The sequence below is a fragment of the Mobula hypostoma genome, chromosome 2 (assembly GCF_963921235.1).
Source record: "Mobula hypostoma chromosome 2, sMobHyp1.1, whole genome shotgun sequence".
NCBI classification, from domain to species: Eukaryota; Metazoa; Chordata; class Chondrichthyes; order Myliobatiformes; family Myliobatidae; genus Mobula; species Mobula hypostoma.
In genome coordinates this window covers 43,308,258-43,327,565 of record NC_086098.1, presented here as the reverse complement: position 1 = coordinate 43,327,565, position 19,308 = coordinate 43,308,258, and the positions used below count along the sequence as shown (strand labels likewise).

At 40.9% G+C, this 19,308-nt stretch overlaps 1 protein-coding gene across 1 annotated transcript in view; it reads left to right on the top strand.

The window, feature by feature from the left end:
- otofa (otoferlin a) overlaps nt 1-19,308 on the top strand; it is a 379,390-nt gene that overhangs the window by 242,003 nt on the left and 118,079 nt on the right. The window contains exons 7-9 of the mRNA XM_063071051.1: nt 1,647-1,724; nt 9,393-9,516; nt 18,259-18,313. Coding sequence (XP_062927121.1) covers nt 1,647-1,724; nt 9,393-9,516; nt 18,259-18,313 — 257 coding nt within the window. The remainder of the gene's footprint in view (nt 1-1,646; nt 1,725-9,392; nt 9,517-18,258; nt 18,314-19,308) is intronic.

Here is a 19,308-nt window from a genome sequence, read left to right as displayed (position 1 = left end):
TGGCCCCATAAGAGAAAACTCAGTAGAGGCAAGATCATTTATCTAGCCACAACAAAGTTATTGTTTTCAGTTGTTAATCTTTGTGGTGGCTGGAGAAGCAATCTTGAGTAGGACTGAAATAGCCTTGGCCAAACCATCCTTCACCGCACATTTGAAAGAGGCACTTCTTCCAAGCCTCTGGCTATGGTCTTCTGTCCATCTCCTGGCCACAGGCTAAACATATGTTTCGGTTGGCACTTGAGCTTCATGTAATTAAAACAGCCAGGTGAGCATCACCATTGCCCCACCAGAATTATGTATGCCTCTCAGATCCAAATTTAAACTGGGGACTCAAAATCCAATTATCAACAAGTATTCATATGGTTCTTGTTGATTTTCAGATAGGTGTTTATCGAGTGGGTGGTGGTCTTTTGAGAATGTAACTCCTGTTTGAGGAAAGGAAAACCATAAAGACAGTGAATTTTGTGTTCTACCGCATGTTTCAATATAAAATGACTCAGGTCAGTCCTGAACACAGACAGATCCTACAAATCAAGGATCATTAGACACTGAAGGACAACAGGGAGGTCGAGGGAGGGAAAGTGTAATAGTATGAATGAAGCAATGTATTGAAATAGCACAGTCTGATTATTGGAGCAATAAATGTTTTCAACTAATAACAGTATGGCTTTGAAAGAGCACAGAATTAAAGAATGCTATTAACTTATAGTTATTTAAACTTTAAAATCTGTATGGAAATGTCCAATAAACAAAGAGTGGCAGTGCTAGAAATGGGAAGGTACATGAATATATTAGAAGCAGCTTTATCTAACTTTTAAGGTAAAGCCTTTCACTTCAGTTTGAGACAAAAGTTACGGAAGTCACAACTTGACCTGCTAATTCCAAATCTGAGGTTACCATTGGTTCTTAATATTTCCAGGTGCATAACAGTTTCTTTTTGGCTATTAACACAGTTAAAATGATGTATACCTAAAAATATAATGTAAGATCTGTGGATAAAAAGGGAAAGGCATATCTTGAAAAGGCTGCTTTTTAAGCTCCAAATTAACACAATCACCTTTTCAGCTCTATAGTGCACTTTTTGTCATAGATATACCATCATCAGCATCCTAAGGGAGAACATTTACGTGCTCCTAATTCAAACAGACTGCCAATGGAAAACATGCAAAGCAGAAAAATAATACTAGGTTTCAAGTTTGAAGAGAATTAAATATATTAATTTAGAGAATTAAATTAATTAAGAGAATTAAATACATTCAAATGCACTCACAGATTCCACCTCAAACAGGAAGGCATTTCCAAGCACAAAATTATACCTTCACAAGTAAAATACACTTTAAGCTCATTGTTTATTATTTGGCTTCTTGTGGCAAGTTGTTTCAGATTTAGCAATACAAATATTAGGTTCGCAAACTATAGTCCGGCTTCCAGATATTGTAGTACTTTAGTGTTTTCTTTCATTGTTCATCTACAAGATATTGCATTACCTTAAAGTTTTTATTAAAGGTATCAGTTTGTTTTCAAGTTAACCCCAAGTATATTAAGAGCAATGTCAATTTTAACTGATTTCCTCCAACTATACATATGAATAACACACAGGTCTGTCTGTCCTGATATACATTGTAACTGGTTATTTTACAGAACAGCTGGGAAAGGAGTCTTCTCTGGAATGAAGCTCGGGAAAGCACGCCATTCCAAAGATGATCACAAGAAGGGTCATGGAGGTAAAGACAACATAGATCCAAATTCCCTCCCTCCCATCACATTTGTGAAATTCCATCAGATGTAAAAATATTAAAATGTAAGAAATAGGAGCAGTTATCGTTTTGCAAGACCTGTTGTGCTATTCAGTATTATGGAGAACCCTATACTAAATAGCACAACAGGTCCCACTGATTCACACAATTCCCCCCCCATTGCATTTGATAAAAATGTACAAATCAGGAGCTAGAATAGACCAAACATTCTCTGTGCCTGGTGTACCATTCATTAAGATCAACTCTACTTTTCTGACAGGTCTTTATTTTAAAAACAATGAGGGCAAACCAGCAAGTATATAACAAATGAAATATTGCTTTAAATGCATGTCATCTGCAATACCACTTGATGTATTACCCACACAAACTCTATCATATTATCATGGTATTTCCCTGGAGGAAACTTACTGGTTAATTCTGTCTCATTACACCAGCTGAGGGTTAAAAACAAAAGAGCGTGAGATTTCACCCAGGAGATGTATATAATCTGAAATGTACTGCCTGTAAAAGTGCAAGAGATGGGTGCCTTCAAAGCATTTATGAAGCATCTGGACATGCACTTGTAGACTATGGACCAAGTGCTGTTAAATGGACAAGACGCACAAAATGCTGGAAGAACTCAGCAGGCCAGACAGCATCTAAGGAAATGAATGAACAGTCAACGATTCAGGCCAAGATCCTTCATCAGGATTGGATAGGAAGGGGGAAGATGCCAGAATAAGGTGGTGGGGGAAGAAGGACAAGCTAGAAGGTGATAGGTGAAGCCAGGTGGTTGGGAGAGGGGAGATGAAGTAGAAAGCTAGAAGGTGATAGGTGAAGCCAGGTGGTTGGGAGAGGAGAGATGAAGTAGAAAGCTGGGAGGTGATAGGTGGAAAAGGCAAAGGGCTGGAGAAGAAGGAATCTGATGGTGGAGGAGAGTGGATCATGGGAAAAAGGAAAGGAGGAGGGGCATCAGAGGGAGAATGATAGGCAGGTAAGAAGAGGTATAAGGCCAAAGTGAGGAATTGAAGAAGAGGGAAGGGAGAGGGGAAAAATTACCAGAAGTTGGATGTTCGTGCTATCAGGTTGGAGGCTACCTAGACAGAATATGAGGTATTGCTCTTTCAAACTTAGCATAGCCTTATCATGGCAGAAGTTTCAAACAAGTTGAAATGAGGATAGGAATTAAAAGGGTAGGCCTCTGCAAAATTCTGTGTTTTATGAATGAAGTGGTGGAGCTTGACAAAGTGGTCCTCCAATCTACGTCGGGTCTCACCAATGTAGAGGAAGCCACATCAGAAGCATTAGATACAGTAGACGATTCGCAAGTGAAGTGTTGCCTCACCTGGAAGGGCCCTGAAAGGAGCTGAGGGTGGAGGTGAATAAGCAAATTCAGCACTTCTGCTGCTTTTAGGGTAAGTGGGATTAGTTTAGATAGGCATGGTAACACAATCCACATGAACGAGTTTTGCTGAAGGGTCTGTTACCATGCTGTGTGACTCTATAACCTCTCAAGGTTGCGAATTTTGAAGGTTCACAACACAGGAGGAAATTTCTCATAAAAAGGCCAGCATGTTCTAAACAGGCAAACCCTTATTTTGATACAGTTCCTTTGGGTCTTCTACTCCCCCTTCTAGAGAAACATTTTCTGCACCTAGTATTCTTAGAATTTTGAAACAAAGACAGAGAATGCTAGAAAAACTCATCAGGTCAGGCAGCATTTGTGGAAAGGAAAACAGTTAATGTTTCAGATAAGGGTCCTTCAGCAGACCTGAAGAAGAGAGAACTACATCAGCCTGGGTAGCAACAAAATGTGGGTGAACCTAAAGGAATTTCACCACAACGAGGACGATCATGAAAAGATCACATATTTCATTATGCACAAGATTAAATTTTGCCACTTAATTCTAGTTTTATGTTTCACTATATTTGAATTGATATATCCATGATATAGAAACATAGAAACATAGAAAATAGGTGCAGGAGTAGGCCATTCGGCCCTTCGAGCCTGCACCGCCATTTATTATGATCATGGCTGATCATCCAACTCAGAACCCTGCACCAGCCTTCCCTCCATACCCCCTGATCCCCGTAGCCACAAGGGTCATATCTAACTCCCTCTTAAATATAGCCAATGAACTGGCCTCAACTGTTTCCTGTGGCAGAGAATTCCACAGATTCACCACTCTCTGTGTGAAGAAGTTTTTCCTCATCTCGGTCCTAAAAGGCTTCCCTTTATCCTCAAACTGTGACCCCTCGTTCTGGACTTCCCCAACATCGGGAACAATCTTCCTGCATCTAGCCTGTCCAATCCCTTTAGGATTTTAAACGTTTCAATCAGATCCCCCCTCAATCTTCTAAATTCCAACGAGTACAAGCCCAGTTCATCCAGTCTTTCTTCATATGAAAGTCCTGCCATCCCAGGAATCAATCTGGTGAACCTTCTTTGTACTCCCTCTATAGCAAGGATATCTTTCCTCAGATTAGGGGACCAAAACTGCACACAACACTCCAGGTGTGGTCTCACCAAGGCCTTGTACAACTGCAGTAGTACCTCCCTGCTCCTGTACTCGAATCCTCTCGCTATAAATGCCAGCATACCATTCGCCTTTTTCACCACCTGCTGTACCTGCATGCCCACTTTCAATGACTGGTGTATAATGACACCCAGGTCTCGTTGCACCTCCCCTTTTCCTAATCGGCCACCATTCAGATAATAATCTGTTTTCCTATTTTTGCCACCAAAGTGGATAACTTCACATTTATCCACATTAAATTGCATCTGCCATGAGTTTGCCCACTCACCCAACCTATCCAAGTCACTCTGCATCCTTTTAGCATCCTCCTCACAGCTAACACTGCCACCCAGCTTCGTGTCATCCGCAAACTTGGAGATGCTGCATTTAATTCCCTCATCTAAGTCATTAATATATATTGTAAACAACTGGGCTCCCAGCACTGAGCCTTGCGGTACCCCACTAGTCAAGTAAGTTATAAAACAGATCAGCTATTTTGGGTGGAGTGTCATCCTATTACTACTCTTTTTCATCATTTGTGCTGGATTAATGTTTCTCGCTTATCATCAGAGTTCACACAGTAGCAGTGACATCATCAGTTTTTCTTCTGAGGTTGTCACTAGGCTGAATTAATATTGTGTTTCTTCAGAGCAATATTATTCTTTCTCCTATCCCAAAAGAGAAATTATTATCTTAAGGTAAAGAAAGCAAGTGGTTTCCTAATAAGAGTGTAAGTATGAAAAAGCAACATTGTAGGTGAAGTTCTTCTAAGGATTGTGTGCTAGAACAGGAACAGACATAAGCCACTGTAAAGTGCTAGAAAACTTTAAATAGAAGAGTCACATATGTATATATCACATTAAGCACAGAGGATGCAGAACTGTGAAATTAATGTGCAGTGACTATGATAAGAATCATGAATAGGAAATCTAGTGCAGAAAAAGCAATGGAAAGGATGAAAATGGATTAAGGGAGAAAAGAAACAGAAATGAATATATATACAGTTGCAAGAAAAGGTTTGTGAACCCCTTGCAATTACCTGCTTTTCCGCATTAATTACTCATAAAATAAGGTCCAATCTTCATCTAAGTCGCAATAATAGACAAACACAATCTGGCTAAACTAATAACAAACAAACTATTGTACTACTTCTCATCATTACTGAACACACCATTTAAACAATCACAGTCCAGGTTCAAAGCAGTATGTGAACCTCTGGGGTAATGCCCTCTACAAAAGCTATTGGAAGTCAGGTGTTCCAATCAATGAGTTGAGATGTGGGTTGTAGAGGTACCCCGCCCTTTAAAAAAGACACACAATGTCAGATTACTGACACAGTCTGTGCTCCTTGAGAAAGATCTGTTCATGTGTACCATGCCTCAATCAAAACAACTTTCAGAGGACCTTAGAAGAAGAATTGTAGTGATAGGTGAAGCTGGAAAAGGCTACAAAAGCATTTTTAAAGACCTGAGTATTTATCATTCCACAGTAAGAGAAATTATCTCCTAATGGAGGAAACTCAGTACTGTTGCTACTCTCCCTAGGAGTGGGTGTCCTGAAAAGATCATACCAAGAGCACAATGTGCAATCCTGAAGAAGGTGAGAAAGAATGGTCACAGCAGAAATCTCCAGAACTTGCTAAAATCTCTGTTCATGTTACCACTATAAGAAAAGCGCTGGACAAGAATGGTTCCCAGTTCCTCCGTCTCCGCCGCATCTGCTTCGAGGATGACATTTTCTGTCCCAGGACATCTTAAATGTCCTCCTTCTTTAAGGATCGTGGTTTCCCTTCTGCTGTCATCAATGATGCCCTCACCCGCATCTTCTCCATTTCCCGCACTTTGGCTCTCACCCCATCCTCCCACCACCACAACAGGGACAGAGTTCCCCTTGTCTTTACCTACCACTCCACCAGCCTCCGGATCCAGCACATTGTCTTCCGCAACTTCCGCCACCTTCAACAGGACCCCACCACTAAGCGCATCTTTCCCTCTCCACCCCTCTCTGCTTTCCGCAGGGATCGGTCCCTCCACGACTCCCTGGTCCACACGTCCCTCCCCACGGATCTCCCACCTGGCACGTATCCCTGTAAGTGCAAATGCTACACCTGTCCCTACACCTCCTCTCGCCAACATTCAGGGCCCCAAACAGTCCTTCCAAGTGAGGCAAAACTTCACTTGTGAGTCTGTTGGGTCATCTATTGCATCCGGTGCTCCCGGTGCGCCCTCCTCTACATTGGTGAAATCCGACGCAGATTGGGGGACCGCTTCGTCGAGCACCTCCGCTCCGTCCGCCAAAACAGACAGGATCTCCCAGTAACCATCCACTTCAACTCTGCTTCCCACTCCCATTCAGATATGTCCATACATGGCCTCCTCTACTGCCATGATGAGGCTAAACTCAGGTTGGAGGAGCAACACCTCATATACCGTCTCGGTAGTCTCCAGCCCCTTGGTATGAACATAGCATTCTCCAACTTCCGGTAATTCCCTCCCCCTCCCTTCCCCTATCCCTATTTCACTCTGCCCCCTCCCCCAGCTGCCTATCACCTCCCTCATGGTTCCGCCTCCTTCTACTACCCATTGCGTTTTCCCCTATTCCTTCTTCACCATTCCTGCCTATCCCCTCCCTGCCTCCCCTCCCCCACCCCTTTATCTTTCCCCTTACTGGTTTTTCACCTGGAACCTGCCAGCCTTCTCCTTCCCACCCTACCCCCCCACCTTCTTTATAGGGCCTCTGCCCCTTCCCTCTACAGTCCTGACGAAGGGTTCCGGCCCGAAACGTCGACCGATCTTTTCCACGGATGCTGCCCGACCTGCTGAGTTCCTCCAGCGTGTTGTGAGTGAACAAGAATGGTGTTGATGGAAGGACCCCACAGAGGAAACCACTGCTCAAAAAAAGCATTGCTGCATGTCTCAAGTTTACAAAGACTATCTCGATGTTCCACAACATTCCTGGCACAATATTCTGTGCACAGTTGTGTCAAAAGTTGAACTTTTTGGCAGAAATGCACACTGCTGTGTTTGGAGGAAAAAGGGCACTGCTCACAAACACCAAAACCTCATCCCAACTGTGAAGCATGGTGAAAGGAGCATCATGGTCTGGGGCTGCTTTCCTGCCTCAGGGCCTGGACAGCTTGCAATCTGAGAGAACGATGAATTCAAAATTGTATCAAGACATTTTGCAGGAGAATGTCATGGTAGCAGACGATCACTTGAAGCTTAATAGAAGTTGGATCATGCAACAGGACAATGATCCAAAGCACAAGGTTAAATCAACAACAGAATGAATAAAAAGAAGAAAATTTGTGTTTTGAAATGACCAAGTCAGAGTCCAGATCATAACCCAATTGAGATGCTGTTGTATGACCTGAAGAGGGCTGTTCATGCAAGGTATCCAGAAATATTGATGAACTGAAACACTATTTTTCTGGAGGAATGGTCTAAACTTCCTCCTAGCCGTTGTGCAGGACTGATCAACAGTTACTGGAACTGTTTAGTTGAAGTTATTGCTGTACAAGGGGGTCACAGCAGTTACTGAAAGCAAAGGTTCAAATACTTTTTCCAATAAATACGTCTAATATTGGATCATTTTTTTCAATAAATAAGTGAACAAGTATGTTTTTATATTATTCATTTAATTGGCTTCTCTTTATCTAGTTTTAGGACTTGTGTGAAGATTTGATCACATTTTAGGTCATATTTATGCAGAAATAGAGAAAATTCTACAGGGTTCACAAACTTTCTAGCACCACTCTGTGTGTGTGTGTTTGTGTGTGTGTGTGTATTTATTTAAACATTTCAGATGTTCCAATAACCAAAGGAGGAATCAAAAGGCAGATCATTGTTCATTGTCTGCCTTTTTATTGAGGTTCATGAATTTCATAAGGTTAACAGCCAGGTAAAGCAAGCAATTAAAAAGTTAAATGACATATTGAACTTTATTGCAAAGCAATTAGAGTTTAGAAATAGTGGAGTTCTGCTACAATTGTACGGGGTGATAGTGAAGACACACCTGGAATATTATGCAGTTTTTGGTCCCCTCCTAACAAGAAGACTTAGTAGCATTGAAGGCAGTCCAAAAGAGATTCACTAATCTGATTCCTGGGATAAATATCTAAACAAGTTGGGTCTGTATTCTTTGGTGATTAGAAGAATGTTGAGTGTTCTTATTGAGACATGCATGATCCAGAGGGGCATGACAGGGTAAATGTTTTCAATTAGTGGAAGAACCTCAAACGATACTATTTTGTTAAATGAAAGGGAGAAAATAATTTAAAGCAGTATGTGTTAAAATGACTTTTCATGAAGGATGGTGAATTTCTGGAATTCTTAGAATTGTGGCAACTAGATCATTAAAAGTATTTGAGGTGGAAAGAGATATATTTTGAAAGATTGTGGAATTGAGTGCTATGAGAAGTTGAAACAGAAGATGAATTGAGACCAGCGTAAATTAGCCATGTACGTGTGGAATGGTGGGGCAGGCTTGAGAGGCCATGTTACATGCTTTCTACTCTCACTTACTTGTGTTCTTGAATGATGCTTCAAACTTGTGAAAGCAACTTTTCAATTTAGGAGGTTATTTTCAAGAAATTTACAATCATGATATTAAAATACTACTTCTACATGAAATGATGATTCAACTGGCTGTGGCAAATTTATTTTTATTGGCTGTAAATATTGAGAAATACTGCAAGGTGCTTTTTATTTACAAATTTAACAGTGAAGTGACACAACTCACACCAAAATGTTTGAACATTAGTATTAAACTACTCACTTGCTCCTCACTTAATATTAATGTGCCAACCTTCCCATGTATAATTTCAAATGTCATAGATATTACTCTCAAGGTGACATTGAAGTCTGGCTGGATGTTATGGAATGCTAATCTTTGAAGGAAACACTATTTCAGTAATTGTACTTGATTAAGTAAAAGTAATTACTGATTAAGCACATTAAGTAATGTGGTTTTGTCAGTTTTAGTCTTGGTTTGTCATGTGTTTTCTTGTGATATCATTCTGGAGGAACGTTGTACCATTCTTTTAATGCATGCATTTCTAAATGACAATAAACGAGGACTGAGTGTCCTCATAATCTAAACAATTCTGGATCCATTTAAGAAACTCATTTAATCCTTCCAGATGAACCTGCTGTTCTTGAAACAGAAGACCTGGACAGAAAAGGCAAACGGTTTGGAGGAGTGGACCCTGACTCAATCTCACTGGCGTCTGTCACTGCAGTCACTACCAATGTTTCAAACAAGAGGTAACTGCACATTTGCACAATTGCAGCCCCGAGTTTTGCAAATAGATTCCTTGGGGTCAAAGGGCAACAGTAATATGGGCCTTTGCCAGTTTGTTGCTATTATCCTGGCTAGATGAGGAGGCGGACTCAAGTCCTGCCTCCTTCGTCATTTCCATTCCATTCAAATACATCAGAAAACCCATGTAGGATCCTAACCCTTCCCTTTTTTTCTGGCAGTTGAGTTGGAAAAAAACAAGTTGATTCCACACTGAGACATTAACAAGATATTGCAAATAATATCTAACCCAGCATTCAAACTGTAGTGTAGAGTTGCACCTTACAGATGCTGGGTAGCAGATGACCAATACCCTCATGGAAATTAGCAGCAACCAAAGACAGCATTGACGAGATTTCACAACGAAGAAGGCTCAATTGATAGCACGTATATTACCACTAACGCATTGAAGCTTCGTGCATAGAAATGGATTCTAGTCTACAAGTGTGCAGTAGATCTTAATCATAACTGAAAAACCACACAAGTTAAATGTTACTTTCTGGTAGCTGCTGTGATTTATTAATTTTTCATTTGCTAAAGTCTAAGGCATGCTTCCCTTTGCTCTATGAAATTTGAAAGATCAGGATCTGAAGAGAAATACATAAAGATTTACTTGGGCACAGGAAACCTTTAGTATTCAGGTACTTGGTTCACAAAGCGGAATTTGGCATTACAGATCAACTAAGTTGTTGAACTTGTTGTCTGAGGTGCCTTGTTGAATGGAAACCATTATTCAGTTGAGTGCCGAGAGGAACAATAAATATTGAAAATAAAAAAATTAAAAAGAAACAGTGTTAACATAATTTTTAAAAATCTAATGAAGTGCAAATGCTTTAAATATGAAGTAAAAAGATAAAGCACTGGAAACACTAAACAGATAGGCATCTGTAGAAAGAAACACAGTTAATGTTTTAGGTCTAGAATTCTTCATTAGAACTGGGAAAGGAAAAACAAGTTATTCTCAGTAGCAAAGTAGATTGAGAGAGAGATGGATGGAACAAAGAATACAGACAGCTACCTGCTTAACTTACTCCCACTCTGCCTCTTCTAAGGATTCTATTCCATTCTCTCAATGCCTTCACCTGTCACATTTGTGCTAATAATAGATTTTTCCACAAAGATACTTCTTACTTCTTCCCTTCAACTATTGTGCAATTCATCTGTTTACAGAACGTCAGTTCTCGTGTTCTCACCTCCTGAACAAAGAGAAAAAAAGTAGTTTCCCAGGTCCTTCCCTTCTACCTCACCAGTCTTCACATGCAAGTTTGAGGAACCAGTCACACTGGCTACTTTGCAATATTCTCCAAGTTCAGCTAATTTTCACATTTTTTCTGTTTGTATCAGCTGCTGAATCAGATTTTAAATGTCCCTTGACCGCCATATTATGTTATCAGGTCATACCCTGTCATTTCTCTTTCCACAGATTCTACCTGCAATGTTAAGACTTCCCAGTATTTTCTGATGTTATTTATATAAAAAGAAAAGGTGACAGGCTATCCTTCAGCAGACTCAGGAACAGAACCATAGAACACTACAGCACAGAAAACAGGCCATTCGGCCCTTCTAGTCTGTGCCGACACATTATTCCAGTAGTCCCATTGACCTGCATCCAGTCCATAACCCTCTCCCATCCATGTACCTATCCAATTTATTCTTAAAACTTAAGAGTGAGTCCGCATCTACCACTTCAGATGGCAGCTTGTTCCACACTCCCACCACTCTCTGAGTGAAGAAGTTTCCCCTAATGTTCCCCCTAATCTTTTCCCCTTTCACCCTAAAGCCATATCCTCTTGTATTTATCTCTCCTAATCTAAGTGGAAAGAGCCTATTCACATTTACTCTGTCTATACCCCTCATAATTTTGCAAACCTCTATCAAATCTTCCCTCATTCTCTTATGCTCCAAGGAATAAAGCCCTAACCTGTTCAATCTTTCCCTGTAACTCAACTCCTGAAGACCCAGCAACATCCTAGTAAACCTTCTCTGCTCTCTTTCAATCTTACTGATATCCTTCCTAAGTTAGGTGACCAGAACTGTACACAATACTCCAATCTTAGTGTTATCAGCAAACCTGCTGATCCAATTTACCACATTATCATCTAGATCATCGATATAAACAACAAACAACAATGGTCGCAGCACAGATCCCTGAGGCACACCACTAGTCACAGGCCTCCAGTCTGAGAAGCAATCATCCACTACCACTCTCTGTCTTCTCCCACACAGCCAATTTTGAATCCAGTTTACAACCTCTCCATGGATACCTGGTGTCTGAACCTTCTGAACTAACCTCCCATGTGGGACCTTGTCAAAAGCCTTACTAAAGTCCATGTAGACAACATCCACAGCCTTTCCTTCGTCTACTTTCTTGGTAACCTCCTCGAAAAACTCTACAAGATTTGTTAAACACGATCTACCATGCACAAAGCCATGCTGACTACCCTTAATCAGCCCCTGGCTGTCCAAATGCTTGTATATCTGATCTCTCAGAACACATTCCAATAATTTATCTACTACTGATGTCAGGCTCACCAGCCTATAATTACCTGGTTTACTTTTGGAGCCTTTTTTAAACAACAGAACAACATGAGCTACCCCCCAATCCTCCGGCACCATACCCGTGGCTAAGGACATTTTAAATATTTCTGCCAGGGCCCCTGCAATTTCTACACTAGTCTCTCTCAAGGTCCAACGAGATATCATGTCAGGCCCAGGGGATTTATCTACCTTTATTCGCTGTAAGGCAGGAAGCACCTTCTCCTCTTTAATCTCTATATGTTCCATGACACTGCTGCATGTTTCCCTTCCTTCCATATACACTATGCCAGTTTCCTGAGTAAATATTGATGCAAAAAAACTGTTTAAGTTCTCCCCCATCTCATGAGGCTCCACACATAGACAACCACTTTGATCTTCTTGGGGACCAGTTTTGTCCCTTACTCTTAATATACTTGCAGAAACCCTTTGGGTTTACCTTCACATTATCTGCCAAAGCAACCTCATGTCTTCTTTTTGCCTTCCTGATTTCCTTCTTTTTGCCTTCATGATTTCCATCTTTAGTATTTTCTTATATTTTCTATACTCTTCAAGTACCTCATTTGTTCCTTGTTGCCTATACCTACTATACACCTCTCTCTTTTTCTTAACCAGATCGCCAATATCCCTTGAAAACCAAGGTTCCCTATGCCTGTTAACTTTGCCTTTAATTCTGGCAGGAACATGCAAACTCTGTACTCTCCAAATGTTGCCTTTGAATGCCCTCCACATACTGAACATATCCTTGCCAGAAAACAACTTATCCCAATCCACTTTTCCTAGATCTTTTCTCATTTCCTCAAAATTGGCCCTTCTCCAATTTAGAACCTTAACTCGAGGACCAGACCTATCCTTATCCATAATTAACTTGAAACTAATGACATTATGATCACTGGACCCAAAATATTCACCTACACATACTTCTGACATCTGACCTGTCTGGTTCCCTAATAGGAGATCAAGTATTGCATCCTCTCTGGTTGGTACCTCTGTATACTGATTTAGAAAACTTACCTGAACACATTTGACAAACTCCACACCATCTAACCCTTTCACAGTGTGGGAGTCCAAGTTAAAATCCCCTACTATTACAACTTCCTGTTTCTTACATCGGTCTGCTATCTCTCTACAGATTTGCTCCTCCAATTCTCTCAGTCTATAATACAACCCTATTAGTGTGGTCACACCTTTCCCTTTCCTCAGCTCCACCCATATAGCCTCTGTAGACAAGCCTTCTGGGCTGTCCTGTCTACACACAGCTGTGATATTCTCCCTGACTGGTAATGCCACTCCTCCCCGTTTCATCCCTCACGTCTGAAACAACGGAACCCTAGAACATTAAGCTGTCAATCCTGCCCCTCCTGCAACCAAGTCTCACTAATAGCAATAATGTCGTAATCCCACATGTCAATCCATGCCCTAAACTCATCTGCCTTACCTACAATACTCCTTGCATTGAAATAGATGCACCTGAGAACACTTCTATCACGTACAAACCTTTGATTACTGTCTATGCATGCAGTCCTCGCAAGACCATTATTCTCCTCCACCTTCCCCTCCCCCTGCAAATCTATTTTAAACCCCCCCTGGGCAGAACTAGCAAACCTACCCGCAAGGATGTTAGGCCCCCTCCAGTTCGGGTGCAAACCGTCCCGTCGGAACAGGTCCCACCTTCCCTGGAACAAGGCCCAGTTGTCCAGAAACATGAAGCCCTCCCTCCTGCACCATCTCCTTAGCCACGTATTTAGCTTCATTATCTTCCTATTTCTAGCCTCACTAGCACGTGGCATGGGTAGCAATCCTGAGATTGCAACCCTGGAGGTCCTGTCCTTCAACTTTGCACCTAACTCCCTATACTCTCTTTGCAGGACCTCCTCCTCATTCCTATCCACGTCATTGGTCCCTACATGGACCACGGCATCTGGCTGCTCACCCTCCCTCTTGAGAATACTGAGAACTCGATCCGAGATATCGCGGACCCTGGCACCAGGGAGGCAACAGACCATCCGGGATTCTCGATCTCTCCCACAGAACCTCTTATCTGTCCCCCTAACTATTGAATCCCCTATCACTACTGCTCTCCTCTTTTCCCTCCTTCCTTTCCGAGCTGAGGGTCCAGTCTCAGTTCCAGAGACATGACCACTACAACTTGTCCCTGGTAAGTCGTCCCCACCAACAGTATCCAAAACGGTATACTTATTATTGATGAGAACGGCCACAGGGGTGCTCTGCTCGTTCTGTCTACACCCCTACCCTCTCCTGACAGTCTCCCAGCTTCCTGCCTCCTGATTTTTAGGGGTGACTATCTCCCTGAAACTCCTGTCTATTTCTGCCAAAACATCAGCTGCAACAAGCAATCTGCTGGAAGAACTCAGCAGGCCAAGCAGTATCTGTGGGAGGAAAGGAATTGTCAACATTTTGTGTCAAAGCCCTGCATAGAGAGGAGAAAGGGAATACTGAGGAAGGAATCCAAGATGATGGGTATTCTGAGTAGGGGAGCATGATGACAAGCAAGTGGCGAGCAAGTCTTGCTAAGAATGTGGCCAAAGAGCCAGAAAGGAGTAGAGGCAACACGGGGAGCAGTGAGAGAGTATCTCACAGAGATTCCTCCCTGCAGGTAAAAATCAGGGGTCGCCTGCCATCAACATGAGAAAGAACTGTTTCAATAAGTTTAACAGCCTACAGCCAATTGCTTTAACAGTGCTGGGAAGAGGAAATTAAGCTATTGAACGCTCAAAAAAGGTAATTTAAATTTGGCAATGAAAATATAGGAATAAGGGAAAAGAGTCATGAACAATCTAAATCAAGGTGTGCTGTAAAAAACTGAAAGGATTGAAATGAACAGGGCAAGCCTGTGAAAATTCAATGACAGAAAGCAGGAGGGACTTCAGGAAAAGATCAATGTGAAACTGCGGGAAGATTAGCTCGAGTGTGAAACTGATTAGCTCAGTCAGAGGACTACAGCATCCTAAAAAGATCATGCTGACTGATAACTGACCATTCTGATAACTGACTATTCAGTCTTCAGCAAGAGACAGGAGAGCAATAATGTGCCGAAGGGAGGGTTCCAGTGTCAGATGCACTTTACATCTGACCCTCAGCTTTAAACGAGAGCTGCTTGATTTTGACACTTGAATTGGTGACTGTAACCCGTTGTAAAAGATCAGCACAGATAAGTTATTAATATAATTTAATATAAGTCTATAATATAATATAAGTTATTAATATAAGTCTATCAAATGGAAGCTGTGACCAGCTGGAAGTGGGAATAGCCCAGAAGAATCTGCTCCTCACAAAAGAGACAGACACCATGCTGTAAATGGTAATGATGACATACAATCACCTGAATTGTGGAAGATAAGGACAAAGTGATACAAAGAAGGGTAAATTGTAATCTCGGAAATGGAACAGATGTGAACCTTACATATTGTCAAGAGAATTTTTCGAGGTTAATGGTAAATTCCTGAAACATCAACATAGAGACTTCAGAACAACTACTGCAAAAATGAAGAAAATGAGAGAAATTAATGAATTTGGTACATGAAGAATCAGCATCAGGTTTAATATCTCTCGCATATGCTGTGAAATTTGTTGTTTTACAGCAGCAGTATATTGCAATACATAATAATAAAAACTATAAATTACAAAAAGAAATATAAAAAATAAATTCAATAAGTTGTGCAAAAAACAGCAGAAAAACCGAGCAAGTGTTCAATCACAAACGAGAGAAAATCTGCAGATGCTGCAAAATCCGGGCAAAACACTCAAAATGCTGGAGAAACTCAGCAGGCCAGGCAGCAACTATGGAAAAGAGTAAACAGTCTACGTTTCGGGCTGAGACTCCTCCTCAGGACTCAAGGAAGTGTACAGGGTTCACTGTGCATTCAAAAATCTGATGGCAGAAGGGAAGAATCTTTTCCTGAAAAATTGAGTGTGTGTCTTCAGGCTCCTGTAGCTCCTGCTTGATGGTAGCAATGAGAAGAGCCCATGTCCTGGGTGATGGGGGTCCTTAATGATGCATGCCACTCTTTTGAGGCGTCACCCTTTGAAGGTATCCTGGATACTGTGCCCATGATGGAGCTGACTGAGTTTACAACATTCTGCAGATTTTTCCCATCCTGTGCAGTGGCCTCTTCATAAAAGATGATGATGCAACCAGTTAGAATGCTCTCTACAGTACATCAGTAGAAATTTGCAAGTGTCTTTGGTGAAGTACCAATTCTCTTCAAACTCCTAATGAAATACAGCCACTGTCATGCCTTCTTTGTAATTGCATCAATATGTTGGGCCCAGGATAAATCCACAAAGATGTTGACACCCAAGAACTTGAAACTGCTCACCCTTTCCATTTCTGATCCTTGATGAGGATGGGTGTGTCTTCCCTCGACTTACCCTTCCTGAAGTCCACAATTAGTTTCTTGGCCTTACTTGAGTACAAGGTTGGTGTTGTGACACCACTTAACCAGCTCATTTATCTCACTCCTGTACATCTCCTCATCACCATCTGAAATTCTGCCAACATTCATTGTGTCATCGGCAAATTTATAGACGGCATTTGAGCTGTGCCTAGCCATACAGTCATGGGCGTAGAGAGAGTAGAGCAGTAGGCTAAGTACACATCATTGAGGTGCACCAGTGTTGATTGTCAGCGAGGAGGAGATGTTATTTCCAATCTGCACAGACTGTGGTCTTCCGGTGAAGAAGCCAGGGATCCAGTGGCAGAGGGAAGTACAAAGGCCCAGGTTTTGGAGCTTTTTGATCAGTACTGAGGGTATGATTGTTTTGACGGCTGAGCTGCAGTCAATAAGCAGCTGCCTGACGCAAGTATTACAATTGTGCAGGTGATCGAAGGCTGATTGGAGAGCCAGGGAGATTGCATCTACTGTAGACCGATTCTGGCAATAGACAAATTGCAGTGGGTTCAGGAAGAGGAGAGATGAACTAGAGATTGGCCACATGAAGTTCAGATAGAAATGGAATACTTCATAAGTGACTTAATCAGATTGGCACAAGAACAGGAGGCAGCACCCATGGAATTATGAAAATAATAAAGAAAAAGATTATGTGATGCTTGGAGCCAAATTGGAATAAGAAATGTCCAACAAAATGACAGAGAACAAAAGGACAGCTTTTACACAAGGTGATGCCTTAAAGCAACCTGAAAGGGATTGAGAGAAAAGCAGAGTGGTTGAGGGCATGAAATAATTGTACTAAGTTGTAAGGGTTTATACAAGTTGTAATCCATTGCTCTAAGTTCTACATGTTACAGTCTGGAAATTGGATTTTGCCCGCTTATGGTATGAAAGCCGTCTGCTAACGTTGCCTCTAGTGCTAAATCTGAAGTCAATAAAATTCATGAAACTTGCGCATCTTTGCTTTTAAAAAAAACATTATTATGTTTCACACCCTGAAGACATACTAAAGCCAGATATGTACATGTGCTACTGCTCATGGTATAGGCAAAAGTGATGATATTTATTGTACTACTCTATGCATGAACTTGCCACAGGAAATAGAAAAGCACTCTCAAAAAGATCTCTCCATTCATTCCACCATGGAGCTGTCAAGTGGATGGGGAGGGATTGTGAGAAGTGAGAGCCTGGGAGGGGGTGGTGGAATGGCTATGTAATCTCAAGCCCCTTGTCAGTGGCATTAAGGGGTGTGTGGATGGCAGTGATTAACTGCACTTTATAGCACCAGTTTTATAAAATAGCAGCTTTTTCAACATTTACAAAGGATATCCCCAGGGACATTTTAAATTGTGAGATTTCATTGTTGTTAGCATGATATACTGCTCATTCAACTTATTGTTGGTCTGGTCATAAACTGTAAATTTTTGATCCATTTCTGCTGTTAACTAAGCTATAAACTCTGCACATGTTGACGATGTCATTATATGGGCAAAATATGATGGGGAATTAACATCTATGTTAAAAGGATTCAAACCAGAGAATGCTTGGACTAAAGTTCTAATGGATAGGACTTCATTAGGAAATGTATGCAAACACTTCAACATATCCAAAACCAAACATTCCGCACTATTTTCATATAAATAGTGATGTCAAATGGATTATCTCTTAACTAAAGTCTCAGTTTATCTATTTTACCAAAAAAGTGCATCAAAGAACATTTTGGTTCCTGACTACCCTTGAAAAAAATGTATTTATTCACAGATCAAAGCCTGACATCAAAATGGAACCCAGTGCAGGCAGACCTCAAGATTACCAAGTAAGTTCCAGTGGACTTCTTTCTTTCTTTAGTACATTGGACTGGTTGGAAGGTCTGTGAAGCTGAATAATTTGACACATTAGAGAAATCGGCTGGTTTTATTCCATACTATTTCAAAAAGACTTTCTGTTGCAATCATATTACTCTGAGTCCAATATTATTTGTTGAAACAGTTCTCTTTGGTATAGTACTGGAGAACTGCTAGTGTACTTAGTACTTCTATTACTAATGTAATTTACATTGTCAAGTGTGATTTTATATATCTGTCAATTGCCCCAATTTATTCTTCTTATTTTAGTATTAATCTGTGACTTCTTGATCACTTTTATTTTGTTGTATAAGATTCTACCTTCATTTTTCAGAGCAAACTTTTTCTCAAAATATATCTCTGAGATTGAAAGTGACCTTAATGCTGGTTATGATGGATTGAAATTGATAACTCAGTTCCACCGGACACCAAGCTCAAACCTTCTTAACCACTTCACCCAAATGAAGTAGAAAAAAAAATCTCATGCGATTGCATTGCATTGGTTGAAGCAATTGGAGGTCATTCAGTCTAACTTGGCCAGGAAATCAACACACTATCAATGGTTTACTCTGGCTGTATATAAACTTATAAAGCCTAAGATTATGATTTACTTCATTATCATTGTCCATTCCTGTGTATTCCTGAAATAGGAGAATGAGCCCTAGATTATTGTTCTATTTTCTTTTTTGTTTTATTCTACATTACTCATCTTTGCACAGCATTGTCCAATTACAATGCTCTGATGTCTCTGTCAACTGAATCAGACAATGACTACAGCTGCACTAAGACAAAAAGGATATTGTTTTTCTTCCTCCCCCCAGCAAAACATTCTGATACAATGACACAAGACTTCTGTTAATAGAGAAAAGAGTGGGAATACTTAAAATGCTTGAAGCATACAATACATATTCTAATTTTCAGATAATAGAGTGATTGGAGTTGGAGGAGGAAATGTGGCTGGTAAATG